This window comes from Acanthaster planci, linkage group LG01 (assembly GCF_054643075.1).
Source record: "Acanthaster planci isolate LZ-2023a linkage group LG01, COTS_SCS, whole genome shotgun sequence".
Taxonomy (NCBI): Eukaryota; Metazoa; Echinodermata; class Asteroidea; order Valvatida; family Acanthasteridae; genus Acanthaster; species Acanthaster planci.
In genome coordinates, this window is record NC_141777.1 from 39,974,608 (window position 1) to 39,990,675 (window position 16,068).

The following is a 16,068-nucleotide window of genomic DNA, read 5'->3' on the forward strand; positions in this document are numbered from 1 at the left end:
TAGACACAAGAGATCTAATTACATCCAGGTTGTTTCCTGTTCCGATGACGTACATGAAACCAAACTTTTACAGTGTGCATGGCTGAGAATTTTTACATTAGATACAATTCTAGAATTCCCTTTACTGATGTCAGTGGAGAGAAGCAATAACAATGTCTGAAACTTCTTTTGTTGCACTAAGGGCAAATGAGGAGCATGTTGGACATATGGCCTTATCCAAGAAACTGATTACCTGAATTTTTTTTCTCAACATAAATTCAACAGTGTTTTTGTTCTCTTATTTTCAACGGTACCCCTGTGATAAGAGTAGCAGTTTCTGCCAACAGTAAGGTTTACCGTCAATATGGTATACTAAATCTAAAATATTACTTATCCTAAGTGTTTCGATCGGTTATGCCAACTGCTGGACTTGCGTGATAACATGCACACTACGCAAGCAAGCAGGGCATGAAACTGTTACTAATTCTCTTAAGAAAAAATATATCAGAACTTAATTCATTTGTTGTTGTACCATGCTAAACATTAGGTATTTTACTGTTTTCCCCAAGTACCTTTTGGGTGAGTTGCCATACAAGGTATGCTTAATCTAGATTTTACATAAGAGTAAATTATAATGGCATTAATCTTCTTCATTACAAGTTAACTCTTGAAGGTGGTAATGGCAAACATCGTAGTTAGTGATAGCCAAATGTGCATAGTGATTATTGAGAATTATTCTTACTGTTTCGAACAAATTAAAGGAATCGTGATCTGACAGCTTTTCTCATTTTGCAATCACAGGGCTATAAACATCAACTTCTCTGGAAAGTTTCCAAATTAAAATGGATATTAAAGCAGCATACACAAACCATATACCTACTGTTACGCTGCAAAATGCCACAGCATTATTGAATGAGCTATAGGAAATTCAGCCTTAAAAGATTTCTGTTAAACATTAATAGACATGCCACATGCAAAGCACTGAAAATTCAGAATAAACAAAATTATCAGACTAAAAAAAATGTTTGGTGTGCATATTTCGCATAACCGGACAGATTGATCAAAGATGTACTAGTACGTGTACTTATATTTCACACAATTTTTTTTTCACTGCTGCGTGGCTCTCCTATATTAATTTTTGATATCAATGCTAGATTCTCCCAATCAAGTTCTGGCTTATTAGTTGAGGTTTTAGATCTTTGCTCTTCTTGAAAACTATCTTAGAATCTGCAGGTATTTTATTTAAATTGCAATATCCATTTATATTGACATTACTTGGCATAAGATAAGTTATGCAATAATTTCCCCCATAACATCTTGGACAGTTATATAAATTCTGCTAAATAAAACCTCAGTAACAACTTCAAGTGCTCCTTTTGTAATAAAATTTAATTTTCCCTCTGTTAATCTATTCCAATAGCAGGACAATGAATCCTTTTTCAAGTCCCCTGAGTGCCATCATAAGCCTTTCAGATCATGATTAATGAAGTCTGTCTTAGGGTCAGGGCTTAAAACCCTTAAGACCCCCCAACTCTGTTCAGGTGCATTCACTTCATTCCAATTAACTTCCTTGTCAGCTGGGAATACATGACAGTGGTTGGTTTCAGCTAACAATGCTGGTGCTCTTGCACTGCTTGACTCTTGTACACGTACAGGTGTGGCCAATCACTGACTCTTGTACATGTACAAAACATCCAGTGGGAGAGGGGAGGGATGCATATCCAGTGGGAGAGGGGAGGGATGCATATCCAGTAAGAGAGGGGAGGGATGCATATCCAGTGGGGGAGAAGAGGGATGCATATCCAGTGGGAGAGGGGAGGGAAGCATATCCAGTGGGGGAGGGGAGCGATGCGTAACCAGTGGGAGAGGGGAGGGATGCATATGCAGTGGGAGAGGGGAGGGATGCATATCCAGTGGGGGAGGGGAGGGATGCATATCCAGTGGGGGAGGGGAGGGATGCATATCCAGTGGGAGAGGGGATGGATGCAGAACCAGTGGGAGGAGGGGAGGGATGCATATCCAATGGGAGAGGGGAGGGATGCAGAACCAGTGGGAGGAGGGGGAGGGATGCATATCCAGTAAGAGAGGGGAGGGATGCATATCCAGTGGGGGAGGGGAGGGATGCATATCCAGTGGGAGAGGGGAGGGATGCATATCCAGTGGGGGAGAAGAGGAATGCATATCCAGTGGGAGAGGGGAGGGATGCATATCCAGTGGGAGAGAAGAGGGATGCATATCCAGTGGGGGAGGGGAGGGGTGCATATCCAGTGGGGGAGGGGAGGGAAGCATACCCAGTGGGATAGAAGAGGGGTCAATAGCCTGTGGGGAGGGGGAGGGGTGCATTTCCAGTGGGGGAGAAGAGGGATGCATATCCAGTGGGAGAGGGGAGGGATGCATATCCAGTAAGAGAGGGGAGGGATGCATATCCAGTGGGGGAGAAGAGGGATGCATATCCAGTGGGAGAGGGGAGGGATGCATATCCAGTGGGAGAGGGGAGGGAAGCATATCCAGTGGGAGAGGGGAGGGATGCATATCCAGTGGGAGAGGGAAGGGAAGCATATCCAGTGGGAGAGGGGAGGGATGCATATCCAGTGGGGGAGGGGAAGGATGCATATCCAGTGGGAGAGGGAAGGGATGCATATCGAGTGGGGGAGGGGAGAGATGCATATCCAGTGGGGGAGGGGAGGGAAGCATATCCAGTGGGGAGGGGAGGGATGCATATCCAGTGGGGAGGGGAGGGATGCATATCCAGTGAGGAGGGGAGGGATGCATATCCAGTGGGGGAGGGGAGGGATGCATATCCAGTGGGGGAGGGGAGGGATGCATATCCAGTAAGAGAGGGGAGGGAAGCATATCCAGTGGGGGAGAAGAGGGACGCATATCCAGTGGGAGAGAAGAGGGATGCATATCCAGTGGGGGAGGGGAGGGATGCATATCCAGTGGGGGAGGGGAGGGATGCATATCCAGTAAGAGAGGGATGCATATCCAGTGGGAGAGGGGAGGGATGCATATCCAGTAAGAGAGGGGAGGGATGCATATCCAGTAAGAGAGGGGAGGGATGCATATCCAGTGGGGGAGAAGAGGGATGCATATCCAGTGGGGGAGGGGAGGGAAGCATATCCAGTGGGAGAGAAGAGGGATGCATATCCAGTGGGGGAGAAGAGGGATGCATATCCAGTGGGAGAGGGGAGGGGATGCATATCCAGTGGTGGAGAAGAGGGATGCATATCCAGTGGGGGAGAAGAGGGATGCATATCCAGTGGGGAGGTGAGGGATGCATATCCAGTGGGAGAGAAGAGGGATGCATATCCAGTGGGGGAGGGGAGGGATGCATATCCAGTGGGAGAGGGCAGGGATGCATATCCAGTAAGAGAGGGGAGGGATGCATATCCAGTGGGGGAGAAGAGGGATGCATATCCAGTGGGAGAGGGGAGGGGATGCATATCCAGTGGGAGAGGGGAGGGATGCATATCCAGTGGGGGAGGGGAGGGATGCATATCCAGTGGGAGAGGGATGCATATCCAGTGGGGGAGGGGAGGGGTGCATATCCAGTGGGAGAGGGGAGGGATGCATATCCAGTGGGGGAGGGGAGGGGTGCATATCCAGTGGGAGAGGGGAGGGATGCATATCCAGAGGGAGAGGGGAGGGATGCATATCAAGTGGGAGAGGGGAGGGATGCATATCCATTCGGAGAGGAGAGGGAAGCATATCCAGTGGGGGAGGGGAGGGATGCATATCCAGTGGGGGAGGGGAGCATGTTGAGAAAACGAACACTTCAGAAATTGCACTGCAGCATCTTAGGGGGGGGTTAAAAGTTCATTACACATTCAAAAATCAAAAAAGACCTTGGTTATCAAGTTTGTAATGATTTTGTAATGTACCAGTGCAGTAAATCAGTATTCAAACAGAGAAAAACCCTCCCTATTTGAATGCTCAATTCCAAGCATTACATTCATAATGTCTACATGTAAAGCTTGTTTTACCTTGTTGCATTGTATTATCATGTGCATTGAAAGATGTGGTCGAGTTAAAAAATGACACGACTGAAAGATAGCATTTGGCAAACAAGGTTGAACTATTGAAAAACCATGTGACCTCTGCACTTGGTTAAACTCACTACGTGTTAGTTAACTCATATTTTTGCATTTTGGATTTCAATCAACTATAGTTTGACATAAATTTAGTTACAAACATCCTAAAACTATAATATTCTGAGGGGAAACTTGCAAACAGTGAAGAAAAAATGGGATACTTTGAATCTTTTGAAAATATCTCTCTTGGTTGTGTGCCCTTAGGATACCCAAAACAGGCATTAATTGCTGAAAGAGTGGAGGAGACAGTAGTCTCCAATGCTTCAAGTCACCTAAGGCAGCAAGATATGCTTTATCAAGTGTCAATAACCACAATGTCATTGACCCTGGCCATTACATACACGTAGGAATGGATTGAAGTAGTACCACTATGGTTTTCAAGACAAGGGATAACATGGGGTAAACTGGTTGAAAGGACGATCTTCCAGAAAAATTCAGTGGCGTTTCACCAAAACTTCCTTGTAGAAATGCACTTTAAAAATCTGATTTCTTTGAAGGTGAGGTTTGGTGAGGTTTAAAATTCCATTCGAAATTCATGGAAATTGAAATTAAAAAATCTCAATGACAATCAATGATACAAAGGATTTTGTAAGATTAAAAGTGTCAAAAATACAATGAAAAAAAATTCCGGGGATTCTCATCCATTATAAAACATGCATGAGTTAATTCTAAATGCAGAGGATTTCTCCTCGGTAATTTCTACAGTAACCTTTATGCTTATGTATTAATGAATTTGAGAATGCATACATAAATGTACATGAACCAGAATGTACATTATATTCTTCATTATCCCAACTGTGACGGTCTGAAGGCACTGCGGTTGCATAATTTCTGAGTTTATGATAATGACCCAACAGTAAGATGATACGTACCAGTATTTCTGCTTCAGTCCTGACAATTTCAAATCCTTCTGACAGGCCTGAAAATGCAAGCCATTCTGTCAGGATTGATTCAAGTACAGAAGGTTATATCTGGAAGAATGCTTCAAGGCAGATTTCCACGCCTTCAAGAGAGCACTCTTAGCAGGGGTTGTGGGGAGGTGAAATCAGAATATGTGGTCTGCCTGTAGCTGAGTAGTGATAAGACTGATGGATGTATCCATTTCAGGACCCCAACAGCTGTGCGACATTTCTGAAAGTTCAGGTTAAGGGGCTCAAGTAATATACCAGTAAAGAAGTGCAGCATCAAAGATATAACGGGAAAAAAATCTATACCTTGTACAAAAATTAGTTCTATTCACATAATTATTTTTTGTGAGCCATTTTACAGCGCTCTGCATACATGGTATGGTAATTACCCCTATCAGTCCCCAATCCTCCGATTTCAATATGATTTTGCATAAACCCTAGGTGGTTAGGGTTGTATTCAGTCTAACCATAGTGAAAGTCCTTTCTACATAATATACCACTAACTGCTAGTTGAGACCCAGTCATTCAATGAGCATATTTCTTGTTTGGATTCTTCACCTACCGGTACATGTAGAACTGCAGCATTTCAGCTTTGTTTCCAGTAATTAAAAATTAAACATTCTGAGGTACAAGACATAATGACTCACTACAGACATGCTGAAACATGACTGAGTAGATTGCATATAGTACTAAATAAAGCTTAAGTGGCCCTTCCACAAATTATTATTCTGTGGCAACTTACATTCATCAACACAGAATGCTGTGCTGACTGGATACAACATGTCCAAACAAATGTTTCGGACAAAGGGCTTCACAAAAAAATCACAGAAAATACCTCAGGTTTTGGAAGGTTTGTTAAAACTTGACTCAACTTAAAATTTACCCACTGTGCCCAGAAGGTGAGTAGTTTCTAGCAAATTTGCAGGACACCTCCTGTTTGACATGAATGAACGACACTGAATTGTTCTTCAATAATATGAACCATTGCATGTACATTTATATTGAAGGACATCTTTTGAGATGGAAAATTCAGCATTTACTTCACATGCTGCAAAGTAAAGGGGCAGCAAAAATAAATATCTGGGTCACTTGACTGACATTGTCACTTATTAATGAAATTCCAACCTCCCTTTTTCTTCCATGCCTTCCGGAAATGAGCATGGAGAAATCTATTATTGATAAATACAGGTACACATATAAGAATACACATTAAATTATTGATGAGCAAACATGCAAGGAATTATACATGTAAGAGTAGGTTCAGGAAATACCAAAGAGTGACATACATGAACAAGAACAGGTGTAGATGTAACATAGCCTATAAGTTGTAATTCACACAAGTTTCATCCTAAAATATGGCACTTTTATTAATAATACATTTTAATTAAAACTGAGAACATTACACTGAATATGTACATGTATATAACAGGATCCATAGTCTTTGTCCTCTATTATGCACAACGTTAACAGCTTTATCTGGGTTTTGTGCTCCAACACCTACATACATGTACATGTGCCATTTCCATTCACTTATCCTACTTGTACTGTGCATAATCTTAAGATAATGTGTACCAGTGCAGTACATGGTGTCAAAATCTGATATCTACCGGTACATGTACGTGTAGTGTCGATACACAAGAGTTATCCCATGACAATACGTGTACAGTATTGTTATCCCATGACAATACGTGTACACGTATAGGAAGTCCTTTATCTCAATCATTCAAAATGCAATGAAAGAAACAACACTGAGTTTCCTCATCAATGAGATGATTGTTATTATATGTGAACATCTGGGAAGTGGTACTGGATTTTTTCAGGGGGGGGGACGAATCTTCTTACAGACGTTCCACAGTATTCAAGTGCAGATCACTTCTTAATTGATTTCCCTGTCACAACTTACAGGCAATTTGGTACGGATTGTGAACTAAAGTTCCTGAGACACTCCCACGAATCCTAAAACAGACTCCTACCCTTTTCATTACACCAACAATTTTTTTCACAAAGGAGATAAACTGTTGGCAGTTGCCAAAATGTTACTAATACATGTACAAATCTGTAACTTTAATACCAATTGATACATCCCTTATACAGGGACCAGAAATTATACTAGTTGCTTCGAAGTACATGTTCGCATTCAACTGAGTCACCAGTATTTATTTTGAGGGAAGAACTTAATCTCAACTTGGGATAAGTCTTAGGGTTTGACATGAGACTGAATTCAGTGAATAAGCTTGGCAATGAAAACAAATCAGTTTGAGAAGGGCAGGGTCAAGTGTTGGCGACCTCCTCCTCATTTGTCACTATCACAATGTGTCATTTTCATCAATCACAGGAGAAACATCTGTCCCCAGCTGCAACTTTGTTTACTAGTGAGATGACCAGAAGGAACATTAACACATGAACTGGCAATGGCCAAACTGAGTAAATTAAAACAGTTATTATTAAAAACAGGCATTTTGCCAACTGTACTAAGCTCTGATTGAGAACACTTCCATCAACATACAATCACGATGGTTTACTGGAGAAATGTTTAATTTGTGTCAACAAAAATGCCCAAGGGATTATTCCAAAAAAGTTAGCTTCATGGCTAACATGAGCATACATGTACATGTACAACACTTGAGGTTTTCCTGCCTGACAAGAGAAATAGTAATTTGCATGCATAAAATGCAAATTAGAACAAAACACGAACTAGTATGTTTGGATGTCGTGATCGACTGTGGTCAAACACTTCATGGGATGTACATCAGATCTCCAGACCTCATTTGAGATATATCAGAAAACAGGGATAGGATTACCATTAAGCTAGTGTAGGCACATTTTCTCATACAAATGCTTCTAATGATTTCTTGTTTGTGTGGTTAGCCACTTCCAGCTGAGCATACCCATCGTGGGGTTTTTTGTTTAGGTCTGCCTAGTCCCTAGGTAAAATCATATTGAAATCGGAGGATTTGGGACCGTTAGGGTTACCCGGTAATTAATGAATGAAACAACTAAAACAGATTGACAAGCATCTGCATACCTTACCAATTTTTATCAGATTGTCATGACAGACTTTACCAGAAATTCACAAAATTTCTTTTCATAAACCAATGTTTCCATATGTACATGTATGGGTGTACTGTTTGTTACAAGTAGTCTTTCTTTCATAAGACGACAACCTTTCTGAACACCTACAGTATCAGCAATATGATGAAGTCCAAAATGTACTCCCAAATGGTTAGTGAAGAGTGTCCAGCTGATAAGAAAAATTGTTTAAAACATCTTATTTCTGCAATCAATTTGTTGTCCCTCTTTAAGTAAGAGTATGACATTAGTAATTATTGCCCAAGTAGCAAGTGTGCATGTTTTATACATGTACATGTATGTATCTGCATCCTCAATGGCCTATCATAAGCATATGCCAGTATACCAAGATGCTAAAGATGTTAACAATGAACAAAATAATAAAGTCAGTACAGTGTTCAAGATTCACTGATGAAAATATACATGATTTATTCAGTCACGTTTTTCCACTTTCCCAGTGACATTTTTAAACTCAAAGACTTTTTGAGCAGGATTTTACATGACTTTTTTTCAAGCAAAGAGAACAACACACAAAACAATGAAAGACTTTGCCTGTGTGAACTTTGGTTGACAATACACTGTACTTGTATACGGGTACATGTATGCTGTTAACCCTGTTTGGGGTTTGTTTTAAACTTACATTAGTTTTCAAGTTTGAAGAGTTTAGGGAAAAATTAAACAATTTTTTGGAGGATTTATCTTTGCAAATAACAAAAGGTTCAAGTTATGACTGCCAAACTTCACACTTCATCCGTGTCATAATGCTCTCTATCCGTTAACATCATATCTGAAATATAACATTTACAGCAAGATATTCCATATAAATGTTGGAAATAATTCTAATACTGTCTGACACAAAAAGTGTATATCACTCATCTCCAGAACCAAGTTCTATAAAAGATGAGCTACACACCTGTTTCATGGACTGACACTGATAAAGTACCGGAAACAACTGTCAATACAATGGACTTTAATCACCTGTTGCTATGATGACTGACTGCAGCAGGACAAGAGAACCAATGAAACCCGCAGAACAGATAACATTACATACAGTGTACATCCATCATGTTTCCTACCTCCATGCATACATACATGTACATGTACCCAGTAACTCTTCCGCTGTAACAAATATCCACATCAGACCCTTGTGTATCATTCAAGCCAAGTCTGCTAGGCGCCATTTGTCCATTAACAGGTCATTTTCTTGGTGTAATTATACCTTTAATGAGCTTGGTGTTCCTAGAAACCAGAAAAACTGCCACCAAAAGTGACAACTTGAATAAGATGTATGCAATTTCTGACAAATTAATGAGAATGACATGAAAGCCTCCAGTAATTATCAGTGAACTGTTTCGAACACGAAACATATTTTCAGACTTAATTCCATTGACTTGTTCCTCCCAAGAGAACTTGAAATAAAATCCTTACTTGTACTACTGGTACATGTATATAATTTGAACTGCTTCATTACAAATAATCTTAATTTCTGGGTTATGTTTTCATACATGTACGTTACACATGATATTGCTATTAAAATGGAAATATTAATCTTGTGAATAAAGAAAGTTGAAAGCAAAATCGAATGCTGTTCTAAAGAAAGGACGTGAAACCAAACCCAGTAAAATACAAGGCCATGCAGACGCATCTCATTTCTCTGCATTCCGCCTCATCCCATAGTATCAGAATAAATGACATTCAACTTGAAGTCATTTCATCTATCAAACTTCTCAGAGTGACCATCCGAAATGACCTCAGGTGGGGCCTACATGTACGAGTCCAACAACTCATTACCAATGTTTCACGTTGATGCTACCGGTATATAACTTAAGAAAAATGGTGGATAAAACTGATGATCCCACCCAACTTTATAAAACTTACTGGTACATTTGTCCCAAACTTGAATATAGTGAAGCTGTGTGGTCTTCAGATATGACTTTAAAGGTACATTGTAGGGTAACCAATTTCTATGTAATGCAATGTTTCAAAATGGGCTGATCTGGGGTTTGTTTTTTACTTCATGTATCATTTCACGGGTTTGTTTCATTTTTTGAGTTCATTGCTTTCAGAAAAATCAAGAAAAACATAAATCATTTTTAACACTTGAGGGTGCACTGAACCAATTCAAGCTCCACTGAAAATAGTGTAAAATCAACCAAGTTTGGAGCCCCGTGGTAGGCAACTGACGTCCCTGAGGCCTCTCAAACAAAAAAACAATGTGTTATTTGGTCCTTCAGATTTTATTTAATTTTCAATTTTTAGTAGGTTAGCCAATGAAATTTTTAATTATCCACCCAAAACAAACTCACCCCCCAAAAAGTGAATGTTGCCAAGCCCTCCCAGCGGCCATTTTTCAAATGACATCCCTCACCTTCCTCGGGCTCTTCTGACTAATTTTCAATCCCATTTTTGTCTGCTTTGCCCCCAGATGGGTGCCCCTGAATCTCCAGAGATAATTCTGGGCCATACAGACACAATCCCACCATTTCTTGGCCCAAACAGACCCCTCTTTTCGAAAGAATCTGTAGGGGTACTTTTTGCGTGCCTCGGCCTGGCAGAGAATTTTCCTTGAATTGGAACTGCACCCTTGAAGCACAGGCTCATGTATTTTATCTTGAAAAAAAAATCCATGGGCCACAGGACACTCCAGAGTGCCTGGATAATGCCCGGATTGACGACCTGCAGATCAGTTATAGCCCTCCGAAACTACATTGTACATTTTTTTCTACAACTTCAAGTAGTGCTAGTAGTTGGTAGATTTATGTGTCTCTTTAAATTTGACTCCTCCAACAATGCAACACTGCGAGTTGTCAAATAAACAACACTTCATCGTGCAGTGAAGTCACAGCAGTGACCACATGTACGGTACACATGCATGATCGACAACACAGTCATGGTTTAAAACATAGTCAGTGCACATCACAAACACTTTATATATCAACAAATAAGGTACCATAACTACTGTACCTTTGCATTTTGAGTTTGAGCATTAGGTAAACCCTTTTTCACAGAGAAACCTTAATTTCAAACCCATCCAAATCCCCCTTTAACCTATTAACCCTAACCCATCTCAATCCTCCACAATTCTCCAGGTGGTTTTGGAGGATTTCAGGATGAATGATGGTTTGAACATTGGAGGATTCTGGAGGATAAAAGATGAATGGTGATTGAAGCATGGAGGATTTTGGAGGATTGAGGATGAATGGTGATTGAAGCATGGAGGAGTTTGGAGGATTGAGGATGAATGGTGATTGAAGCATGGAGGAGTTTGGAGGATTGAGGATGAATGGTGATTGAAGTATGGAGGATTTTGGAGGATTGAGGATGAATGGTGATTGAAGCATGGAGGATTTTGGAGGATTGAGGATGAATGGTGATTGAAGCATGGAGGATTTTGGAGGATTGAGGATGAATGGTGATTGAAGCATGGAGGATTTTGGAGGATTGAGGATGAATGGTGATTGAAGCATGGAGGATTTTGGAGGATTGAGGATGAATGGTGATTGAAGCATGGAGAAGTTTGGAGGATTGAGGATGAATGGTGATTGAAGCATGGACAATTTTGGAGGATTGAGGATGAATGGTGATTGAAGCATGGAGAAGTTTGGAGGATTGAGGATGAATGGTGATTGAAGCATGGAAGATTTTGGAGGATTGAGGATAAATGGTGATTGAAGCATGGATGATTTTGGAAGATTGAGGATGACTGATGATTTGAACCATGGAGGATTCTGGGAGATAAAGGATGAATGGTGATTGAAGCATGGAAGATTTTGGAAGATTAAGGATGAATGGTGTTAAATCAGCGTTCATCCTCAATCTTGCAAAATCCTCAAGCCTTTAAAACCCTAACCTTCCTCAATCCTCCAAAATCCTTTGGGCAGTTTTGGAGGATTTTGGAGGATTAAGGGTGAATGGCAAAAGTACATGCCTTGTGAAGGATGCCAGGTCACGGGTTAGACCTTGTGTTGTTCATGCTCAGTCATGCATAAATTCAGCCTGATATTTCTTTTGAATCAACTGCACTGCTCAAGAATGCCATTTGCTCTGCCTCAACATAATGACAGGAATTGCTGGAGGATTTTGAAGGATTGAGGCAGCTGGCACACCTCCAAATAAGATTTTAAAGAAATTTGGAGGATTTCAGAGGATTGAGGGAGAATCTAATTTTTAACCCCCCAAATTGGAGGAATCTGGAGGATTGAGGAGGGTCTCTAGCAAAAAGGGCCTAGGGAGTTAGGGTTAAAAGCTGGAGGATTTGGGAGGATTGAGGATGAACATCTAAACTAAAAATACTTAAAATCAGTCACATAGTGGTACATCTGGTCACTTATTCTACTGTTTACAATATACATGTACTTGTACCCAAGGACAGTGTGTTGCATTGTTCACTGCTGCTGGTCATAAATTACACAATTCTCAACTGCAAAAAAAACAAAGGCACAAGTCCGCTGTGTTTACGACAAAAATTTAGCTGTTAGCAACTCTGCCAAAAAAACCTCAACAAAAACAAACCTTCAGCCCAGCAAGCCCAGATGTGCCCACCCCCCCACAAAATCAAAGTAGGGCCACACAGGATTTTGGAGGATTTAGGACTCAGGTACCTTTCATTCTGTGCATAAGCCAAAAATGGAGGATTTTGGAGGATTGAATATGAATGCAATTTTTGTAGTTAGGCAATTGGAGGATTTTGGAAGATTGAGGATGTGCCCTAGTAAAAAGGCCCTTGCGGGTTAGGGGTTAATGAGCCAGTTCCGTATACCAACATTGCATGTTTGATCTGAAGAGAATCCAAGGTCATCTGGGAACAGCAACACAAGTGCACAATTGTCCGCCCAATCAGCACAGCCATGCGCTGCCTCATGATTTGTTCCCAAAAGAACCTTGCCTTTGTGAAATACCGAACTGGCTCAGTACACTTTATCTGTTTTATCAGTTGATAATGTGTGATAATGTGCTTGGGTGTATTGAAGGAATGTTGGCATGTTTATTTTCACCTGTTAATATAGATTTCTCTTACAGCTAAACACACATTATCAAGCGCCCATTGACGGTTGTAGGTTGTAATGCTACATGTACTACTCATATGTAATTGAATTGTATTTACCCGAAGATCATTCCTCTGGACAATCATTGGAAAAAGTACTAAATTTTTCTTTACTCAAAAATGACAGCTTTCTGCATTGGAAAATTTCACAGATTGTCTGACACTATCATTTACCGGTACTTACTTTACAGTAAACTATTTAAAGATGCTATAATTTGACAGTCCCATTTTTGAGATTTAAAATCATGTACATGTACACTGCCTTTAAATCAAGCTCAAACTATTGAAAGAATTGAGAAGCAAGCCCTCCATATACATGTACTTTCTCAACTAAATCCGTTGCCATATCCTAATAGTCTCAATTTCTTCAACATCCAATCACTGTCAGACAGACGTGTTGACCTTGGCACTCAATATGCCATTAACTTGCTGATCTCTGGAAATCGTCACATGCTTCACAATCCGAGATGTTCTCTTACCAAATGTAATCTCAGGAATTTGAATCATATCAAAATGTTTCATACATGTATCAACACACAAAGAGTCTCCTAATGCTCACTCTCATTCAATCTCATTAATCACAATAACTGTGGTTTTGTGTGTGTTTTTCAGTTTATACTAGAGTATCAAAATTATCTTAGTTTAAACTTAATCATAATTGTTCATTTTCTTATTTATACTGTTAGGCATCTTTAATGTCATATTTGTTAATATTTTATTACTTACTAATTCTTATGGCCATTGCAATGTTAATTATTTTTACTGTAAACTAAATGCTTTTAGTTGAAATTGAATGGAAAAACGAAATCTGCAAAGCAATGACACATGCTGGAGAGCAAAGCACTGATGTTTGAAACCAAAAAGATTATACATTAACATGATATAAGAGTCCGTAACAATTCAAGTTTCCATTATAATTCAAATAAAAACTAATCATCTATACTTATTCTCACCTCAATCTTTAAAATCTGTAATATTCCTGATCTTCTTCCGTTGTCTACTTCATGACAGGCATAGCCACAGCTGCCCTGGTATGTGTTACATCCTCTGCCTTCCATAGCTGGGTTACTGTCTTCAGCTGGGTATAAAACTGAATGCCTTGCTTGCCGTAGAAATTGGTATCCCCTCTGAAGGAACCACGGGAACCAGTGAAGGAAAACATTGGAAGGGGGACTGGGATAGGGACATTGATCCCAATCTGTTATGGATAAGGAAAGTCAGACATAAAAACTGTTAAACCAAAATGATTGTACTTTACTGTACATAAAGAGTCACATCATTTAAAATGCAACTTCAAGAGAATTTCAGTACTGAGCTTACAATTTAAACAGTTACTAGTTTGTGCCTTACTGAATCTTACAGAATCTTTCAAACCTTGAGGTGCTTTGAGGGAACAATCACAAATCCTTTGACATGTCTCAGGGGGGTGTACAGAATGTGGATGAAAGAGGAGAGACAAGCCACCAGAGATCTAATGATCCCTCAAAAATTGGTAAGTACCTTACAACATGTATAAAAAATTGGTAAATGAGGATTGAGGATTATTCAGGAGGCTCCTTAACCTGCAACTTACAGCAAGGTGAAAGGCTCTCAATCATAAAATGGTAATGACTGCAAACTCTAGCAAGACTGGCATTTATCAATAGGACTACCGGTACATGTATATCAATTCAAATGAAATACATGTACATGTAGATGTGTGTATGCACAGTCCAAAGATTAATGAACCTTAAATGAGGCAGTGATCAGGCAAGGGAAATCTTCCCTGCCTTTTTTTATACATCCCTCATGACCTGGGTTCAAATTCTGCGTCAGGATAGGACTGGGTTATCTGTCCATTTACAGTACATACAGTATGTACAGTACTTCTTTAACCCACAAATACTGATTTCTCAGCTTTATTCTCTAGAGTTTTCACTTGGCTGGCCAAACATTTTGTTCCTTGTCATCTTTGAACTTCATGTTGTTCTTGGATTAAATTCACTTCCAATAGCCCTTGGTGAATTGCCAAAGGGAATACTAAATTCACATTCCATCTCCTTTTTTATCTTAGGACAGAATCACATGTTGCAGGATCTAATCCATCATTCCTAAACCACTAGCAGCAGTAAGGCGTCTGATTTCCTTCTCCACAAATTCTAATAAAAACAAGCACAGTGTTGGTCTAGGGAGCAAAGCAAACTTCCAGCAAGGCAAGCACTGTACACATAAGGGAGGCCTATCCACGTAGAAAAAAACCAAACAAAATACTGTCTCCTGGAAAAAGGGTCAAGACAACAACTGCACGTCCATGTCCATCTGAAGTGCATGTAAAAGCTCAAATTTATGACTGGAAAAATGTGTACTGTACTGTCTGTACATGTAGATTATCCACTCCTTCCTTGATCCTATCTGATCTTTGTCTATCTCAAGCTTCTATGAAATTTACCCAAACCATTTCAAATTTATATGTACCGGTTTTCTTAGCATTCAAATTTACTTCAACCTTTCTACATTTTTAATTCAACTTGATAAAACTCTGTTTAGTGTGAGAAGCTGTGGTAGAACCAATGACTTTCTGCTTCAAATTTACATATACTTGTGCATGTGTGTGTATGGTACATGTACATCCAGACTACAGAGCCCTCTCCATATCACTAGTCTCAAATTTCCACTGAAGTATGAATCCATAAAAACAAATACTGTCAAAACAATACGTGCATGTAAGACAATGCTAATGTAGCCAACATTTTATGCCTCTAAACCCTGTGGACCATGATGTACATGTACATTAAAGATACAAATATGGTACCTTACATTGTATATATAGTGCATGCATGTATACAATACATACATGTACAGCCAGTAAAAAATGAACAATTCTTTCAAAAGGAGGAACATAGTGAGTATCCTGCATGATACGATATTGAGTGTGCGGAAATACACTGTATATGTACATGTACACTGTATGTCGGAATAATATTTACAAGATATAGGA

At 39.9% G+C, this 16,068-nt stretch overlaps 1 protein-coding gene across 5 annotated transcripts in view; it reads right to left on the minus strand.

Annotated features, from left to right (window-relative positions):
* The window catches only part of aldh6a1 (aldehyde dehydrogenase 6 family member A1), a 90,930-nt gene that overhangs the window by 31,936 nt on the left and 42,926 nt on the right, over nucleotides 1-16,068 (minus strand). For 3 of the 5 annotated variants that reach the window (XM_022237459.2, XM_087146517.1, XM_087146537.1), the window contains exon 13: nucleotides 8,445-14,289. In XM_022237459.2, the coding sequence (XP_022093151.1) occupies nucleotides 14,089-14,289 (201 nt within the window). In that variant the 3' untranslated portion in view covers nucleotides 8,445-14,088. Of the gene's footprint in view, nucleotides 1-8,444; nucleotides 14,290-16,068 lie in introns of those variants that run through there. The other 2 variants (XM_022237458.2, XM_087146522.1) reach the window with 1 other exon arrangement.